The sequence below is a fragment of the Hermetia illucens genome, chromosome 1, assembly GCF_905115235.1.
Source record: "Hermetia illucens chromosome 1, iHerIll2.2.curated.20191125, whole genome shotgun sequence".
Lineage (NCBI taxonomy): Eukaryota > Metazoa > Arthropoda > Insecta > Diptera > Stratiomyidae > Hermetia > Hermetia illucens.
This window is the reverse complement of record NC_051849.1, coordinates 47152014-47173421: the sequence shown is the minus strand read 5'-3', so window position 1 is coordinate 47173421 and position 21408 is coordinate 47152014. Positions and strand designations below refer to the sequence as shown.

Here is a 21408-nt window from a genome sequence, read left to right as displayed (position 1 = left end):
TAACAAAGTTACAGAAGGTCAAAGTTGCCTCTTTTACGTCAAATTGATACTCTCTAAGGATTAAATGTCAGTACCATACCGGATTGAATATCGGGTATGTTCAACGTATGTACACTACGAGCTATATACCATATAAATAAAACCATCGTTTATCAGAATATTATTATCTAAAAGATCAAATAAACCTTTCTTACCTGAAATGTCGCGCATGCGACTTGTTTCTAAATTAACCAAGGATTCAATTAACACATGATTTATGCAAAGAACATTAAGTAGATAGCATCCTGTAATGGCACTTAATATTTATTTTATTCTGGATATTACCCAATTCTTCTACCAGAAACTGTAAAATTTAAAAAAAATACATTGTGTGGTTTGTTTTTGCCGATAGTCCATGTATCTAAAAAAAGAAAACAAAAAATAACATGTTGCAATGCGATCCCCCGTTCATATGAGATCACTTTATTGTGGTTCTGATATTTACATGATGATGACGTCATACACGTCTTAGAGTGCAATGAATTTACATCAAATTTTCACCTTGTATAACTTTGTTGGTAATTGTTGGATTTCCTTCAAACTTTTCAGGATTATGCCTTATACTATCACCTATATCGATGCCGAATTTTGTACAAAAATTTGAATTTTTTGCATAAGTTTCTAAAATATGGTATGGCCCCACCAGCCTGGAGGATGTCGCCGCTAAGTACAAAGCCTTAGTGGTAGCTTGCCTATCGGTCCAAATGCCTATGTTACGCTTGGGGTTCGGATCATACATCATCGACAGGCTTCCAGTATCGCTAGTACTTCCGCTTGGGATACACTGGCGAAACCTGGGACACCGTATGATTCGGATACATTGTCTGTATCCGAGAGAACTTCCGCACCAACTTCAAAGACCACCTTTGATCCGTCGGTGAAGAATACTATGTCATAATCTTGCAACACGCAGCAATCTTACAATTCTCAAGTGAGAACAAGATATCCTGCGTACAATACCCTAGTAACTCACATTTCCATTGGCCAACGCAATTAGGGCAGCTTTTTGTTCCCAATTCAGTTGCTTCATTTTTTAAAGTTTTGATGAAAACAAAATCTTATTTAAATCGTTTTACTGTCTGTATGGTTCGCTGTCTCTCTATCTGTCACACGCATTTGTCTCAGATGCATAATTTGAATTTTTGGCATAAGTTTCTAAAATATGGTAATACACCATTTCTTTTTAAGGTTTTGTGTAAACACAAAACCTTATTAAAATCGGTCTACTGTCTGTCTGTCTGTCTGTCTGTCTGTCCGTCACACGCAGTTTTCTCGGAGACGGTTACAGCGATTGACACCAAATTTGGTGGAAATCTGGGAACTGTGAACGCTCACGCATACAGTGAGTTACGTCCTTTAATGATGAATTTAAGGGGGGGTCCCCATACATGCAAAAGGGGAGTGCAAATTTTTTTTTCATCAAATATAGTCATGTGGGGTATCAAATAAAAGGTCTCGGTTAGTACTTTTCGAAGATGGTCTTAGTTTTGACATTTGTTGAAAAGGTGGAGAGAGCGGGGGGTTGAAAGTGACCATTCCTTTACGGGGGCCATTCTCAGAAACTATCAAACCGAAAAATCTGAAAAAAATCAAGAGGCTGCCACTATATGGTGCCTGGGCTCCGAAATACCTTCCACACTGATATCTGCACAAATAAAGTTAATAATAGTATATTACTATAATTTTTAGTAATTCGCTGCAAGACCCCCCTTAAGTTCATGCTAGGACTACGAAATTTCGCAACAATATAGGATATAACATAGAGCATGATCTTACCAAGTTTGGTGGAAATCGCATTATTACTAACAAAGTTATAATACGTCAAAGTTGTCGCTTCTTTGCAAATTCAAGACTATGAATGTCAATATCATCCGAAAGTGGATATTCTCACATAATATATGCATATATTACGTGCTACGTACTAAGAAATACACAAAACCTTTCGTACCTGAAGCGTCCAGCTTCCGGTTTCCCGACTTGTTTTATATTTTCTTCAGCCTTTGTTCCGCTCACAAGCGGGGTCGGTGGCGTCGTGATCGGTTTCGCCATTTGACTCTATCGAATGCCTCATATGGGTGCAATCTCGAGGCTTTTAAATCCCCATCTAGCGTATCAAGCTACCATTATTTTCGCCTGCCTTTTGGTTGTTTACCATCGACTTCAATGTTGAAACCAACATTGGCAAGTGAATTCTCGTTAGCACGAATTGCGTGACCATACCATCGAAGATGCCTCTCTCGCAATTTTTCCACAATGGATGCAACCCCATAACGATCGGGCTTATCCTCATTTCGGATGTGATCAAAAAGTGTCACGCCACTAGTTCATCTCCAGTACCCCAAGACGCCGTTCATTGTCTTTTATAGTCGACCAGAACCACAAAGGGCGACAGGACGGACGACATTGCGGTAATTTGAATCACTTCTCGTTGTGGATACGTCAATCACAAAGAATGCCATATGTGGAACACGATTTCATCCAGGCTGCGCCGATGGGTGACACAATTTTGTAGGGTAGTTCACCATTGACTGATAACATGGATCCGATGTATTTAAATCGCTCATATCTAGGCAAGTCACTGCGGGTGGCCGTTTTCAGATTACTTCTTCTGTGACCGTTCTCGTTCGACACTTTTAGACATGATCCAGTTTTCATCTCCAATGGCAGTAATTACTTGGTTTTCAATTTTTTTAAATATTGATTATTTACGCAAATTTGATCCAAGAAAAGTGTGGACTTAAATTCTGTGGCGCAAGTTTTTTGAGTTTCTTGACAAATTTACGCCGAAGAAAACGATTCAAAACAGCTTTCTGATTATCGTTCATCTCTATAGAAATCTTCCGGCTTGGAAGGAAGGGTTCTTGTGCCGGCACTATGTTGTCTTTGGAGATCGCTCTTGTAACCACTGCAGATGCAGCTCTTGCATGTAGGAGGTTTACCGGGGCTACCTTCAGTCAGTGTTTGGAGTTCATCTCCCTTCTCGGAGTATCACCTCCTCCTCCGACATGGCACTTTCCTGCATGTCGCTCTTAATCCTGAGCCGTACAAGATCCATGTCTAGGTTGTCCAGCTTCTCCTGCTCACTGGGGAGCAGGTCTGCATAGCTGAGTGGTTCGTGAACAAGGCTGTCATACGGAAGGTCGCGGTTCAAATCTCACTAGTGGCAGTGGAATTTGTATCGTGATTTGACGTCGGATACCAGTCGACTCAGCTGTGAATGAGTACCTGAGTAAAATCAGGGTAATAGTCTCAGGCGAACGTATGTTGACCACATTGCCTCCTACAGAGTTCTGTAATCCTGTAGTGTACCGTTACGGTTTCGAATGAAGTTCTCTAACACAGTTCAAGACCCCGATCCAATTGGATTGTTGCGCCAACGATTATTATTACCATTATTCCCCTCATCCTAGTCCATAGTATTAACAGAAATAGGGAAATAAAACGACAAAATATTGTCGTAGTCGTTTAATTTGAAAATTTATCCTGCTAATTCTAATTCATGTGGAACTTTCCCCCTTTAGTTGCCTTTCGCTATGTAGCAGAACCTGTTGGCCAAATTCCTAGTTCTCACCTCTCAGGAGAGTCACTATCTCAGTGAGGTAGTTGTTGTATTCAAATTTATAATGTTTACCATTACTTTCCTTCACCTGCTCTTCATTGAATGCGAGAAAGCTTTCGACAGTGCGAATAGGGAGTATATCTGGCTTACTCTAAGCAGGAAGGTCATTCTGGAGCAGCTAAGAAGAGTGTAATAATAATAATAAAAAGCTATTATCAGAGCGACATATGATGTCACGTGCTGTATCTAGGTAAAATTCCATAGGAATTTAAGGGCAAAGGCGGAGTCCGCCAGGGTTGCATCTTGTCCACTATATTATTTCTTCTTGTTATCGGTGACATTCTTCTTGCTCCTTAGTGTGGAGGACCTGGAGGAATTCAAGGGACAATGACATCTTTCCTCAAACACTTCGAATACGCTGATGGCATCTTTGTTCAAACGGCTCTGGATTTGGAAAGGGAGGCAAGTAGAGTTGGACGGAATATAAACACCAAAAAAGCCAAGGCTCTCAACCTGATGGCTCATTGGATGCTCCCTATCTGCGGTAATGGGCAGAGCATCGAAAACATCGATCAATTTATAAATATAGGAAACGTGTTTTCTTCCGACGGTGGCGACGAACTAGATTGCCTGTCGCATTAACAACACCAGATCCACCTTCGCTCCCCTGTCTAAAATCTTGAAATGCAGTTATCTCAACACCAACATCATGTTGAGACTATTCTGTGCTAATCTTCTTTCTCTGTTGCTATATGGGAATAGCACCTGGAAAGTGAACTCCATTGTTACTGAAGAGCTCCAAGTTTTCCTCAACACTTGTCTGCGTCATATCATCGGAGGACGCTGGCCTGACACTATCTCAAACGGAGAATTTGGTCGACGCACAGGCTTGGCATTCGTATGCGATGTGATTGGAAGGCCGATGTGGCAGTGGGTAAGTCACACATTAAGGAGGGCGACAATTGCATTGCTAGCTGCGCCACGATGAGGGGTTCGCTCTCCCAACGGCGGACGGTGGAGCCGGCTCAAGGGCACTTGGCCCAGAACAATGGAGGAGATTAGTTTTGGGGGGAGCTGAAGCACATTTGTGCGAATCGCGAGGGATGGTAGGTGTGGTTGACGCGTTATCCTCCAAGCGCTCATTTCAATACTGATAAATGAAAATTTAATGTTGGCTACCATGTTTTGAAGTAGCAATTCCCAAGAGAGCTTGCGAAATGTTGCGTAGTGTAAATATTATAGTTCTCGAAACTATCTGCTAACTTGAGCAAATCCATTATTAAGACGTCGATTATGAGTATCATTTCTAACATGGTGATGGGTTAAATAACTCAAAAATCACTGACCCTCCCTGGTGACTCTATTTTTTGCAAACATGAAGAAATTGCGACAAGTTTAATCCCCACTCATAAATTTACATTTATTAAAGATTTTGTCAATTATTTGAAGACGGCCACGCACCGCCAAAGCAAACTGAAAAAAGTCACTCATATTTCCCAATCGCCTGATTGGAATAATCTGACAAATCACCTGAAAGCGAATCAGGAAGAAATTTATGATCCCAGAAAATGATGTCTTTCGCAAGCTTAAATTCATAAATTGTGCGCCATCGTTTTAACTCACATGACCGAATGAAGCATTTTAGGTAACAATGGCATTTTAAACTTTATGCAATTTAATAACTTACTATCGCAAAAACTGGTCTACAAACATATCTACCGATAATGTGCATATATTACGGTGTCGATTTGCGATACATTATGTATTTAGGTGATCAAATTGAAACTCGCTCCACCTACTATGATTCTTTTATTTTAATTTGATACAAGAAGCGATACCCTACTCTCAGCCCACCAGATACGTTCATGAATAACCAAGTTTTCGCTCGGATCTGGTATGCCGACATGTCCAATATTAAACTCATTTGATTTTGACGTTGAGTTGTTAATTTATGTTAACGAATGTGAATCACTACAGCATCGAGTTCATTTATCGGCATTCATAATTTATGCCACTCGTCATACAATCTCGCGAAAGTGACGACCTTGACACAACTTTTTTAAACGCATCAATGAATATTCTCGTCGTAAAAAAGCTTAAAATAAACCTAACAAAACGCGATCCTCTTACGAAGGATTTACGTGACCGGATATAAGCACAAGCGATATTCGCCCCCGTTTTATAGTTTATGGCTAATGACACCTATAGGCATTATGTTGCAATCTCTAATCTGCTATCTATTATCTTCTGTTTGATAATGACCTATCGTCTTTGATTTTTATGTGGAAATTAAACACTTTTGATTCCATTTATTGCAAATCATCTGATCAAATTTCTTACGTATGCAATTTGATCATAATCGTGGAAGATTACTACTATATTACCTTGAATTAAAATCGATGCAATAAAAATGTATTTATACTAGCTAAGGACATTCCCTATTGTATTTATAATAGAATTAATCAGTGCCAAAATTTGAGTATTTTAAGTGGATCATGTTTAATGGCCGAGAAAAAATTAACCCATTTTCCATTGCTAATTAAGATTTGTTTGATTATTTTTAAGCAATATTTCGGGAACCAGTTTATTCCTTATTTAGTGCCTATGGCATTCAAGATTGATGGTTCAGACGTTACGTGCTGGTTGTTGTTCCTTTTTGGACATTTCTATATGCTCAATGGATCAGGATGGACTAATCTTGCTGTTTACTCTACGTAAGCGATCCTGAGTATTCCGCTTTGTTCTGTGCTTTCCATCCAACAATTAGTGGATTAGTAGAATGATCTGCCAGTCCTCGCTGTCCAGAATGCTCGCTGCGTACTATTTTTATGTTTTATCTTCTTTGTTTGGCCTATCTTGCTAGTTATTTTATAATAATGTCTCAATCACTAACTTGAACAGATGGAGAGGTGAATGGACAGATTACTGGTGTAGGGTTGGATTTCGTGGTCTCATAACCTCGCCTATTAGCTTATTGTATGTTCAATTAAAGTCCGTTTAGGTGAATAGCAGATATTCGTCTAGTTGTACTTCGTCAAACCAATTTTGAAAGTTTGTTTCTCCCCAGTTAGTATACCTCTCCGTTTCAAGTGAGCGGTAGTCGAGTATGATAGGAGATTTCGTTTCGTCCCATCGTATCCAGATGCTTCTATGGAGGACAGGACTAGTAAGCTTATCAGTGTCATCATTTTCATTTTATTCAGTTGCAGGATTTCGGTTTCGCTTTATTCTGTAGCCTGTACTCTGCGGCTTTTCCCCATCGATGAACTAGTTGTCTAATTGAATGGCTCGTTATAATTTTAATTTTAGGTTAATTGTAAGTGTAGATTCCGGACCTAAAAATGTGATTGAAAACCTTTCTTATTTTCTTATCGACCATAACTTTATGTTCTCAGAGTGTTAAATTTCTTTTGATTAATGCAATAAATTTTATAGTGAAAAGAATTTGTATTTTAGCAGGCCTGTATTTTCTCTATACATTTTTTTGATAGATAGGTCTACCGTGTACCTTTTGGCTGAAATAGACATATCTTGTTTGGAATTCACTCCATGTTTCCTGCAATTGTCCCATCTTATATTTATGTACCCATAGGATCTGGTTTCTCAGATAGCTGTCTCCTCAGGAATTCCATTTCTCTCTAAATATTTTAGTGGACGCCCATAAAACTTTAGTGACATGCAATGTTCTCAACATATTAGTCCGTTTGAGCCAGCTTAGCTCAAGGGAGAAATTATCGATAGACTCTGCAATATACGCTAGAACTACGATAGTCCCCACTTTCTTTTTAAAAGCGATTTCATTTCTTAATACCAGCTCGATAAAGCCAAATGACGAAACTGATCACGACGAGTCGAACCCGCTTGTGAACGGGATAAAGATTGAAGAAAAAGAAGAGCTCATACAAAGTTGTTTCTAAAGATTTCCCAGGTCGTTAAATGTGCTCATTGGGGTATATGTCAGCTTCTTCTCCATGTGACCCTCAACCAGCTTTCAAAAAATTTTGACAAGACTGATTCGCTTTTAGACTTTGGTCAAGGTCTGATTTCGCCCAGGCTTTGCTAGAAACGCAATTCTAAGCTGCCTGCATATGGCTCAGCTACATGAGTGTAACACTGGCTCTATTTTCGTTCGCCAGTTGCTTCCATGGTAGGAGTCATTCCTGACTGAACTAGGTGACTTGATTTTACTCAAAGGTAAGACCGAATTTCCAGTGGTCCTTGTTTCCGGTGTTATATAGGAATGGTTCATCCACTGGATTTCCCAACTCGTTTTTATTTCAGAGCCTGCGAGTTGGGCCTCTAGAAAAATTTTAAAAGCTTGTTTCTGTATAGTCCGTCGGCCTTCTGTAGCATTTTAACTCGATGGACCGAAATTCTAGCTTGGCTCATTACTTCTGGTAATGTCTTTACTTCCTTATCGAATCTAGTCCACAAGCCACTTTGGATTGACAGACCTCTTTATTATACTAGGTAAGTGTTCGGTTCTGTTTTTCCCCCGATCAATTTCCCGCCGCCTAGTGACAATGGGCGGACCAGTACTCTTGTCAACTATTTCTACATTGTGCTTTATAATAAATTCGTAAAAGTATTACTCCTTCTGTTGCTTTTAAGGCATTCGTATATGGACCAATGATTATATGCAAACAATAGACTTCGCATTTTGAGCACAGGCGAATCCCGCCACACTTCCCCTCTTGACAGGCCTGAATGTTGCATCCAATCCTTCTTCCGCTTTCCCAGCTTCACCATGCTGACGACTTATCTAAGCTATCTTTAGTTTTTGTTGGCTGCTTGCTGACGTTCCTAAAAATTAAATATGGGAAACGAAGGTTAACTTTCCAGATCCTGGTCTCAAGGTCTACAGACAATTCTGCTAAGGGAAAGTCGTGCCGCGTCCTTAAAGAACATCGATTTTTAGGACAATACCTATACCATCATGGAACCAATCACAACCCTTCGTTTCTTGCCCTTGGATCATTTTTTTCGGGTTCAAACTACACTAGCAACTTCTCTGATGTCCACATTTGGTATTATACTCATCTTGACCATTCCCCATCCCGCCATCCCAGAATGGCATAATCACTGGTATGACAATCAGTGTCTTAACCCGCAGTAAAAATTTAGCCTGCGCATTCGCGCGATTATTATTAAAAGCCCCTTTGTCTAGGTAACTATTCATGAATAGCTCCCTGGACCTCGCCTTACCCTACTCCGGAACAAACACACTTTCCTTAACATTTTCCTGACCGTTAACGATCTGCCAGGGGTTACCTCCACGGCATTTCTATCGTTTGGTCCCTTAAAAGGGATCTCCGAAGTGCCGTTAAATTTAGTTTCACAATTCCAGATGTAATAGCGTTTATGACACTTCACGTATAGTTTACACTTATACTGCTCTGGTCAGCAGGCTGAGATTGGGCTTGTGACTTACTCTGAACATTGAAAGGATTTAAGGATACTCTATTGTCTCTGGCCCTCCACGTTTGACTCTGTTCTGACCTTATACCCGTTTGTCCTGCTGCTTTTTAGCGGCATTGTTTAATTAGCGTTGCTTGCTTTGTGCTGTTTCGCGTTCTGGGGCTACAACTCTAGGGTGTTTTTTGACACATATGGCGTGGTACAATTCATACATTAGCTCGGCTCGCAACGCAATTATTGCAACGAAAATCGTATGCCAACTAAATGCATTCAGGAACTATAACACTAAACTATTACAAAAATAAGTATACACCAACACATATATGAATAAGTTCTGTAGGATGTGTCTCGACCCAGTTATTTGTAGTTGGCCTGATTATTTGCGATCTGCCTCCTTGTGAGAATTTCGTGGTGGTTTTAGTTATACCCATATCGCTGGCAGAGATCTTTGTGCGTTCATCTCCGAAGAGAGCTGTGGGATAATACCTATAGAGCAGGTACTTACGTTAAGCCACTATTACCTTCATCATGTATAGGAAAAGGAGTTACGAACCATTACTCCCGTTACTTGTCCTTAATATCATCCGCCTTCGTCCTGCCCTCTTCTTTCTAGACTAAGAAGTGCTTGACTTGATGGAAACCTCCGGTGGCTACTCCATTCTAGTGGTTTCATAAAGATTAGATACCAAAAAGAAGTATAATACCATTTTGGAGGAGGTTGACATATCAGCACACCCACCAATATGCATCTTAGGTATTCCGTATTTCCTTAATGTTGTTAAATGATCATTCGTATTTCCTATAAGCAAATATCAGCCGCATCAAGAGATATTTGAGGTTTCTATTTAGCGCGTAAGGCCTTAATGATAAAAAGGAGATAAAACAAAAAGGGGCTCACACCTTTACCCAATTATTTCTGGCAGTTCCTTGGCGGGCTGCACTAGCTGTGGTTGACACTAGAAATCTCGAGGGAGGCCCCTTTGAGCTCGGCTTAGAATTACTCCCTTTTTTCGCCGGGTGCCCGTACTCAAAGACACGGATCCAAAAAACATTACTTCGCAAACCTTGTGGATACTCAATCCGATCCACAAGTCAGTTGAAACCTCATTGATTACCAAGACTCACCTCTGGAACATCTTTTTCAACCACCGGTCAATACTTAGTTAAACATCCCTGTTTAATGTTCGCCGCTTCCAATTTTTCTGCCAAACTTTTCTGTAAAACAAAATTTTTTTCAAATCGGTTTACTGTCTGTCTGTCTCTCCTCAGAAACTGCTACTCCTATTGACATGAAATTTGGTGAAAAGGTGGTGACTGTGAATTCTATCAAATGCAGTGTCATACCCTTTCTTAGAAACAGTTATTCCTATTGATACAAAATTTGGTCGGAAGGGGGGAATTGTGAATCCCATCGCATGCAGTGAGTAATATCGTTCTATCTGGAATTTAAGGAAAGGACGGAGTCCTTACATGCATAAGGGGGTGCAAATTTCTTATTTCGCCAAATATAATCATGAGGAATATCCAATGGAAGGTCTCGATTAGTACTATGCAAAGTTTAACATTTGATAAAAGAGAGAGGAAGACGGGGACCGGAAATTGATAATTACCTTCATGGACCGTTCTCAGAAACTACTAAACCGAAAAATCGATTGCCTGGGCATTTTGAGGCCTCCAAACCGATATCGGTTTAAATAAAGTTCTAAATATATTTATGAATGCTACATTTTTTTTTAAAAAATTGACTGGGATTCCCCTTAAGTTTACCCTAGAATCATGCAGGCTATAATATAGAGCATGATACTGCGAAGTTTGGTGGGAATCGCACTATTACTAAACAAAGTTATTACGGATCAACGTTGTCTTTCTTGTGCAAATTTGCTTGCAATAACTAAGACTGAATTTTCACTGCCTGTAGTGGCGTCAGAAATAACCCACCAAATGTTGATTTTAATAAGAGATTTCGAGCTCATTCAATTGAAGCTACCTTGAGTATTTTGTTTTTTTATTAGAGAAATTAGTTTGGTGGTTATTTAAGGCCGGCATTACCATTGACGATTCGGCTTGGCTTGTTTGAATGTAATTCCAACTTATGGGGCTTCCACCGTTTCTACGACTTTTGACATCCCCCCCCCCCCCCCTCATTTGCGTCAAATCCTTAATCAGGTACGCACTTCCACTTCTCTAAACAGTCTCCCTAGCAATGTAATAGAGGGAAAGATCTATATACTCAGTGAAAGTTTTTCTAGAATTAAACACAATATCTATGCAAATACTAAGCTACCCCGTTCTTTTAAGTATTTTATTCTGAGATATTGGAAAATAGGAAAAGCCTATTGCTCATTTTGAAAAGGTAGGAATATCATGTTGCCGATTTTTTTAATTCAAGAAAACCTTCCTAAATTCATTCAGAAAACTCGAAAATACTGAATTAGCAAGCAAACGAACATATATATTTATGTTATACCGACATAGGTGGCATCTACTGAGACTAAGTTACTTAATTTATTAGATTCCACGTTCTAACTGCCCGTGGGTGTATTTTATTCTATTGTAACAAAGATACACCTGGTGAATTCGAAAATGTGAAAGTTCGAAGCAAAGTTGAAGATCGTGTCCGGATCAGAACTATTCTTTGTGTCCCAGCATAATACCTGTTTCAAAAATTATAGCATCCGTCAATAAATTATAATAACAAAAACTTACCAACAACAAACTTGTTTTTGTACTTTATAGAGGGTTTTAAAATTTTGGGGTTAAAGAGAGTGGAACGTGAAGTGATCGAACAGGATCCCACTTTAAACAGTGTCCTATTGCAGGACTAGAAATGAAATTTAAATTTCATATTCTTGTAGTGGCATATCCTTTACATCTAGATATATTTGGCATCTATTGTTCAATTTTTTGGCCAATGGAAGCCAGAATTTAAAGGAAATATATTACCATATTTGCTTATGTACTCAAATTTTGAACTGTTTCGTACCCATCTGGTATCTTTTTATTCTATGACAAAGTAAGTTATATTTACTGCGCACACGAGCAAAAATCCAGACAATCGACTTGCGACTTTAGGAGTAGTTTGAGGAGTTTACGTTTATTTATAGCTGCCTGAGAAGGAATCTTTAATATTATTCCTGATTTATTGGGAGCCTCACGATAAATAAAAGTTTAAAATAACAAATGATAGAAGAGATGATTGAGTATCAAAAATAGAATAGAGAAGAAATCGGCTGTCATTATCCAAGCTTAATTTTATCTCTTTACGCTCGGGTTTTGTTGGCTTTCAGTATACATATTTAGGTAAAGAGTTTTGATGATTTTCATTTTAATGCAAACTATAGCAGGTTTTCATGTATTTATGAGGATTTTGATAAATATGAAGTGATTCCAGAAGTCCAAAAAGTAGTAGGTTTTCGGTGCAACACGCGCTAGAGTTTCTCAACTCCTTTCTATCTAATCTATTAGCATTGTTTTCTTCTAATAAATATCACGACTACAAACATTTAGTTCTTCTTATATTTTATATATAGTTGTTGCAACAAGCATGACAGCACTATACCTACAAATACGTTAGATATCTATGTAGATTAACTAGAGACGCTGAGATACAAATAAAGAGGAGGGATTTTATTAAAGACCCTCTTCAACCCGAATATCATTCTTACTAGTGTTAAACAAGTTGGGAAACTAGAAGCTGGAGGCTTCTGATATGGAAAGTTTGGTGTATTTCTCATTACTACCAAGCATGTAATGTATATGGATAAATTATGTCAGAATATCGACATTGCTAACCTTAAAAAATATGTTGAACACTTTGATGCGTTAAGAGATTGATTCTATCGTGGATATAACACTCACAAGTCATTTGCTGGTTAAATATCTGTACTGGAATGTCAGCGGAAACTGCACGTATAGCACTCACCAACCGACCCACAGAGGTAGGCACTAGCTTAAAACTAGAAATAACGGCAGGCTGGGTGTCGAAATCATTAAATGAGGATTCTTTCGAAGGGATGGTTTGAAAATATCGATCGGAACACTACAGATAAAGTGTCATGGATGATTCAATGAACACATCGGGCCTATGATGCCCCCATATCATGAAAATCATCTTCTCAAAGAGGTCCACAAGTCCATTTATTGATTGGCTATGGAGATGACAAATTACCAGAAAGATATCTTACAGGCCACTAGGCGAAACCACCGTTGAAGAAAGAAACATTCATAGAAGAAGCTGTAGTGGACCATTAAAAAGAGGGAAAGCGGTTTACCTGTTAAGGTAGCTAGATCGTCTTCTGAATATTATCATAGACTACTTCCGACAATGAAAATTACGCTACAATAAAGATGTAAATTCAGAAACCTATAATGGAACGTGTTCCGCAGGGATCTGTTCTCGGTCCTCTGCAATGGAGCGTTATGTACCATCATAAAATCTTGCGATTGCGCTGGGGTGGTTATAATATCCACCACAATAAAATTGGAATTTTCGCGAGTGGGGCTATTTCAACGATCAAATTTCGACTACAGAACATTGGCCTAGAGTTCGTCAAACATAAAACGATGGTGTCAAGATGGTATCAAGCAACATCCTGTGAAGCAGTATCTATTATCGTAGGGATGATCCCGGGTTATATACTGGCCGGTGAAGCCCATTGATTGTATAATATGCATCAAGAAAGCAAAAACAAATTTGAATAGATGTGATCAATGTTTGCTTAACAAACAGCATGGGAGTATGAACACATAGGCTTATCTCAAATATAATCCCGTTTACAAATCGAAGCCACGCCCAAACATAACGCGGCCTAACGCATTTCCTGAGTGAACGAAGTGGGTATAGAAAGTACCTCAACCGATTTAATTTATAGGGGACCCATATAATGCTCTGCGTTTAAAGGCATATCGTCGATGTGGAACATGGCAACTTTATCTATCAGATTTATAATTGTAATAAGAAATTTCGAAAAGGAATTGGAACCCCACTTAACTATTGATAACGTAGGTTGTTATATGATCTGATCAGAAATGACGTCGATATCAGCGATGCCGGATCAATTTCGGCATAAATTGAACGAAGATGCACAAGAGATGTTGCTGTAGACTTTTTTATTTGTTAACCTGAACAGAGCCATCATTTTCTGGTGAATCCCCAAAAAAAGTATGTACTGACGATCTTTTCATCCAAATTGAAGAAGTAACTAAAAGATAGTTCTTTTGCCAAGGAAAAAATTGGTGGTTATTATTTGAATTCCTTCTTTGATCTTCGAAACTGAATTATATTAAAAACTACAGTGAATATCATTTCTATCAACCATTTAGGACCGGGAAATCCCAACGTCATCTACGAATCCGACAACAGCTTTTTCGAACACTGGGAATCGTAAGACGCCATTATACCTACTACTGTTTTCAGAGGATAAATAGCAAACTTCTGTGGAAAACCGGTTTTTATATTTCTTTCCTTCGTCCAAATCTGTCGAAAATTATATTTACGATAAAGCTTGATATTTGTGTGGTGATAAGCGCTTTGATAATATGGTTCCACGTCGCAGAGATGGACACGTTGTTGATATCGAGAATCATCAATGTACAACATTTCCCTTCTATGAGGGCTTTCCTGCGATTTTGACTTTCACAGAATACTTTAGGCTCGTCAGCTCACCTAATGGCTTACCCGACTTCCAGCATCAGCACAAGCTTTCACCATTTTTATACTTCCCTGAAAGTCTCTTATTTCAGACGGAATGTGAACACACAAAAACGCATTTGGCGTTCTAATTGCCACTATCAGTGGCTTATTAGGGATCCATTGTCGGAAATATCTCGGTTTTGCGTCGAGGCTTACGAATTCGATAGCTTGCTTGCATCCTAGCCTACGTCATCCAGACAGCCAGAAATCTGCTCTTTGTCTCGACTGAACGAGCATTGACGTATGTACTTCTGCATCCTACCCTATCCTAACTTTCGCACCTTGTGCGACTCCTTTCTGTACTTCACAAGTTCACGGACCTATTGGTTCTCAAAAACTTTTTTCATCTGCGTTATTTCTTCACTCAACGGAGCTCGGGATGAGCCTCTGCCCACTATGCAGCATTTCTCTATTTCATTTCCCACACCGTGCTTACTCTCACCTAATTATCACAAAGAATTCGAACTATTCCACTGCTTTATAGCAAGTGTCCTTTTCAGACTTTGCAGTCTTCTCTGTAGGCTTACATTTCGAAATTTGCCTCTGGGGAGCAAAGTACATAATCATTCGTTTATGTTTGTAAAGCCGATAAGAGCAGGTTTCAATATTTGGCTGACAAAGAAACCAACTTCGCGTACACCACCAGTTTCAGCGAACTACTGAGCGCACGTTCGATGAGAAACTGCCAAAAAGATGTATCTCTTTACTTTGGTTGCATTTGGTTGTTTTTCCATTCCGAGGAACTTTCTGCGGTTTTCTATGTAGGGTTGTCAGTCCTACCCATCCTGAAGGGGAAATCCGGGCGAAAATAGGTTTGTTTTGGTTCAAGAAGCGTTTCTCAGATTTTGTGCTTTATCGAGGGTACAAATCCACACTGTCGCCCTGGGACCTCTTCTCTATTTTGACCCCCCTGCACCTTCTTCGTACATCGAAAGCCATACAATTTCTAAATGCTCTTTAGTGTACGCATGCTCACCCACTTTGAAATCCATCCAAATTCAGTGTAGGATTATTACTCACGGTTACGCCAAAGCGCGCTCTTTTGATATGGGAAACGGTTTATGACAGAATTTTTACCGCGAAATTCAGGTTCAGAAGGATTACAATTATACACTGCTATGCACCTACGGAGACTTCCGATATAGCGGAAGCTCTCAGGAGTTTGGCGTGAGTTCCTGACGTATAGACATAATACCACATTCCTCTTCGGACACGATTGAATCGCCATCCCAGTTCTCCTGGCATCAGATAACCTCCGGGAGGCTTCGGGGCAAGAGCCACTTCAGATGAGACCCACAGCACACTCGGGTCTGATAACCCTCCTCGAGTCGAGAAGGATGCGGTGACAAATTACACGCAGTTCAGTAGAGGCTTCCTCAAAGTGACATTGATCTGGATGCCAAGGTGGGCTCTGACAACACCTTGCTTGGACATGCGATGGGGAAGCATGATCCTGGCGATCGTATCGATAATGAAGCGAGCTTTGTGGATTTCTGTAACTTCCGCTGCCACGTCATCATCGGCACATTGTTCAAGTACAGGCCCTGCCCTAAGATCAGTTGGAGACAGACATCGTAAGAACAAACATATTCACCACTTTGCGATCAGCAGTACATTTAGGAGTTGTCTTTTGGATGTGCGTAACGAGAGAGTAGCTGACATCGTCCTGGAATATGATATGATATGATATGATGGTTGCTTACCTTCGCTTGCGTTTTGCGAGTTCAACATCGAATGCTACCCAGGTGGTCGGACGGCCTACGGAATCGTGAGAACGAATCGGTGACCCCTGTGAGTGATGGCGGGTGTGACATTATCGAGTTTCATGGGCCATAGCAAAAGGAAATTGATTATTGTGCAGGTCAATGTAGCCGAAGCTGACGCAAATTGCAATGATTTCAGAACTGTATACCAAATTACCAAAGATCTTGCACTTTATCGCAAATCTTTCGATCGTACTGTGAGGGAGTTTCACGATCGATTTACCATCCATTATGACGAGCGCTGAAGAGATGAGAGGAATACTTCACCACGGTTCCTAACAACCGGTGAGGTTCCGCCCTTTGCAGATGAAATGGCTAATCATCTCAATATCAAATGAAGTTGAAACTCTGGACTGGTCTTCCCGTTATTCATCACCCCATCTACAGTTATTATAGTTCTGCTTTTCAACCTATACCGAATTTCTAGGAGTCCGAGACCTTTCCCAAAGAGTGAAGCAAGGGGATGATCGTCAAAATTCCAGAGAGGGGCATCCATCCTGAATACGACAATTGGAAGGGTGTCTGCGTGCTTTCCTCCGTCTCAAAGATAATTAGCTAAAATAATTCTGAAACGCATCAAGGAATGCCTGGGCTATTTTCCAATCTGGATCCCCCTACCTTTCAACATCGTTGACAATGAGTATATCTGCCATGCCATACGCGAGAGGAACATTTCGGAGAAACTAATATCTATTATTAGAACGACATATGTAAAATGTCACAGAAATAAAATTTCAAGGGAATTTCAAGGTTGCATCCTGTCATCGATTTTATTTCTTCTCGTTATCGTTGATGTTCTTCATGTCATCTTACTTAAAAACTCCAAGCCATGGTCAACACTTGCCTGCGACTTGATGTACGCTGACCTGATACTATAATATTCGAACAAAGGATTTCGTGTGCGCACAAGTCAGTTACCTTTAGACGATACGATCAGAAGGTAGAACTTGCAATGGATACACCTCACATTAAGGAAGGACGACAATTCCATTGCTGGTTATGCCATGCAGCGGAAACCTATCTCTCAAGATGACCGATGAGTGAGTTATCCCAGGTATGTAGATCCCGTGAAACAGTATTCTTTCCCTGAGTGTAATTACGCGGTACCCCAGTCAAATCTGATGCAGTCTTGTTATCACTGATACAGGGAACAATTGGTTCCCGAAATATCGGAATTTGTAAGACAAATAAATAACACTGGCGAATAAAAAAACGCAAATTTTAATTATTTCAAAGTGTCCTTCTTTGCTAACAACACCTACGAAGGTGCGGAACGGTAATGAAATAGGAACCACTCTGCTCTTTGGATCATTTTAGTAAATAATAAGTCATAGAATAAACTCGGTTAAATAATTAGCGAATTACTTTCATCTTGGTCAAAACCAAAATTGACAACAGTCAACTTAAGTTGGTCGTTTTGACATTCCGAACTCTTTATGTTCATTATAAGATGGAGAGCACAACCACATCTCAATCAGTAAATGCGGTATTTTTCCGAAATATAGGCCTATTTTTGAGCCAAGAATTATGTAAGAACTTTTGTTCTCACCCAATAAATATATGTATCCTTAAGTGTGAACTGTGTTTCTTACCTGATCATTAAATGTAAATAAATGAAGATTTTAATTCATTAGAAAAATGTTATCGAAAACTGTAAAACCTTTTCCTTATTTACATGAACACTATACATGTAGTTGGTGTCACTGCGTTTTATGTTGGATTTTTTGTCATTTGTGAGGCAATCACTTTTTGAAAATTTCAAATGAGGGCACGTAAAGAGCACAGGTTGAAGGTATTTTGGTTTCGCCCCTTCCTTTATAGCATTTTCGATTATGTCCCATGGAATAAGAAAACCCAATTGTATCTAATTTTAAAGTAAAATATTTTTAATAGGCCAAAAGCAGATAAAAAATAACAGAATCTACATTGTAAATAAGTTTATTTTAAAAAATAAAAAATTGCGTAAATAAATAGCAAATTGCACGGTTACTTCACTGAAGCTTATTTCCAATTCTAATTACTTTGCACTCGATCTCCAGTTTAATTAGTGTTGATTACGATTATCTTAATGTTTCCTCTTTGGCGTTGCTTTCACAATTTTAGGGCTTCGAGTAGATAAAACATGAACCAGATTATCGGTAGTAGGATGGATGTCGACCACTTGATCTGTTTGACCGAGAGATCCAATTACTGATGCTAATGGAGCAACACCTTCATCAGATACCTTTGTGGATCCACCCAAAGCGTCGTATTGTGCTGTAAAAAATAATTATGTTACTTTTATTGGAAAATTAAGTTAAATAATCGGACTATCATCCCAGTTTCAATATGCAAGGTATGAAGTCAAAAAGGGAGTTTTGCAATTAGTTTTTCACATCGCTCTTTGTCTCCTGCATTTCCCAGACGATTCTCTTTGAATTGAGTCACATTTATTGCCTGCTTGAATGGTCCAATGTTCAGCATCACTATCATTCCAATCTAAACTCTTTGATATATGATAGCCAGATGACGCTATTCTGTTTAATTTTTATTGTATTCACATTGACATAAAAATATATCAAAGTCATATCTGATGCCAAAGAAAACAATGGCATTGCATCACAGCCCATCCGAAATTAGAGGTCCCACGATCAGCGTCGTGAGCTGCTTGAACAACGCAACTCCGCCCGCCAGTTAAATCCAATAATTACTATTTTGTTGAATGCTAACAATTTGAGGACTTTGCATAATTTATTTTCCAGTTCTCAGTCACAATTAGCAGCCACAAGCCTTGATTTGTTCGATTTTCGAGCAGATTAAGGCCTTCGTTCAACCTCTAATTAAACCTGAATCAATCCGCGACCTTGAAGTTTTCTCTGTCTTAAACGCATTAAATTTATAACCCCCAAAATTACAAAAGCGACGGATACTAACTAATATTGGAAACACAATCCCGTTAATATGCAAATTTCATGAATATACCCATAAAGATTACCGGAAAGTTCTGCTAACGGACATATTCAGCTTCCAAAAGATACTGCATTAGTCTCTTTTGGCGCAAATGTAGGTAGAACTTGTCTCAATGAAAACGAAACTACAACTCAAGGTTGGCAGGCGTACACTGGCACCAATGCCGCATAGGTAGAAAATTCTGGAACCTACTCACTCTCACAATGTTAATAGTTCTAAACACACTTGTAGACTTGACTTGGTAGAAAGGGTAGCTTTTTGAAAAATAATCACTAGTTCTGTCACAGGATACACTAAACCTTGAAAGCATCGAAGCGAACCCTATTTCAAGATGTTAGTCCTTAAACACTTAACACTTTGCGACAATTACCTTGAATTGTTTGTTGAGCGTGAATAGCCTCCTCAGGAGTCTTGTATTTGACAAAGACAACTTCTGGCTTGCTTGGCTCGGTTGGTGGTGGTTGAACAATTTCATTAATCACTTCAGTTTCAGGCTTCTTCGACAAAACATAGATAACAGTCTTCTCTTCCTTTGGAGCAAAGGACGCGGTAAGCCTAGTGATTGGTGGATTCTGTGATGGAGCCTTGATGAAGACGACGCGGTAGGTCTTTCGTGGTTGTCCTATTGCTAGATGCCTGACCCGGACTTCTGGGGGTTCCTCAGGAGCGGAATGGAATGTGAAGTATTTGGAAACTATTGGCTCGGGGAAACCTCCAAAAGCAGGAGCTGCGTACGCTCCAGGGTATCCGAGATCGGCACCGGCGAAAGCATTAACACCGCCCAATAATCCATGATCACCAACAGGGTATATTTCGGGCAGAGGGTTGGTGTAAATTGGGCCGAAACCGGGTGTGAATCCGGCAGCGGCGGTAGGATAATTATAACTGATTCCACCTACGGCTGGGTAGGCCAAAAGCACTACCAAGCTCAGTGATCCCTGGAAGACGAATAATCAGATTTAGATCACTAGGTCAAATAACCGAGTATGTGCAAAATTACCAAAACTAGTCCACTTACCAGAATTGCTCGCATTATGCAAGAGTCCCAGAAAATGCGGTTCACAACAAGTTTTTCCAAACGATATTAGTGACTGCGATGGCGGTTTCAGTTAAACTAATTCTTGAAAATTTTCATAAAAGTCTTTTATATAATATGAAAATTAAATCGTTCCCGCTTTAGCTGAAAATCACTAATACTCTCAATCGAAATCTTCATAAATATGGAAATGATGTGAGAAAAACTTGTAATCTGTAGTCGTTGTAGGCCAACAAACAGTCACAAATTCAAAATAAAATCCCGCTCAAAAAATGGTACATACCAAACTTTTGGAGTATGCTAATTGGTGTTCGATTGCAGAGTTTACCAAACTTTTATTCAAATAGTTCCGAACAAAGAAAATGTTGTGACTTGAGAATACCAATGCAAGATCGATTTTAATTCCAATTAGGACTTAAACAACCCTCGTAGATCCATTGAAGTGTTTTCACAGTTTTCAGGTTCTAGGTCCCTCCCCCTCCCTAGCTTAGAGTGAGGTAATCATAAAAATTGAAAAATTGTATTCCTCTTGTCCGTAAAAAAATTCTTTATTAACTTGAGAAAAGTCCTTTCCTTATCAGAAAGTATCCTGGAAATCCTCCTCTAGTCTAAAGCGAAAAATCATGCGGCTGTGGGGCCCGCAGCCATCAATGCCCAGAACTGCAGTGCCTTAGTAATAGTAAACTTTGCTACTGTGGTATCTGTTGCTACTAAAGTTAAGAGTTTCCAGCTTTGAAAAACACCACTGAGAGGAGCGTCACCCGTCGGTAGTCAATGACACGGAACTCAGAAAAGAATACGAATAATCTCGGGCTCGATACAAACATTTTTGGTACAAAGTGGGAATATGGGAAGCAGCAAAAAGGAAGACTGTTTCCTTCTCTAGAGGAATGCATAAATGAACCGTGTGAGGACAGGCGGAAAATCCAGCAAAATATCTGGCTTCTGATAA

The 21408-nt window shown here is 39.5% G+C and overlaps 2 protein-coding genes across 3 annotated transcripts in view; one reads left to right on the top strand and one right to left on the bottom strand.

Moving 5' to 3' along the window:
- Positions 1-21408, top strand: part of LOC119661755 (protein gone early) — a 345874-nt gene that overhangs the window by 112386 nt on the left and 212080 nt on the right. The window lies entirely within an intron of this gene.
- LOC119661761 lies at positions 18394-20598 on the bottom strand. Its single transcript, XM_038071231.1, has 3 exons — positions 20439-20598; positions 19791-20358; positions 18394-18727 (listed from the first exon to the last, which is right to left on the bottom strand). Exons 1-3 carry the CDS (start codon positions 20451-20453, stop codon positions 18537-18539), a joined length of 774 nt encoding a protein of 257 aa, XP_037927159.1. The 5' UTR covers positions 20454-20598; the 3' UTR covers positions 18394-18536.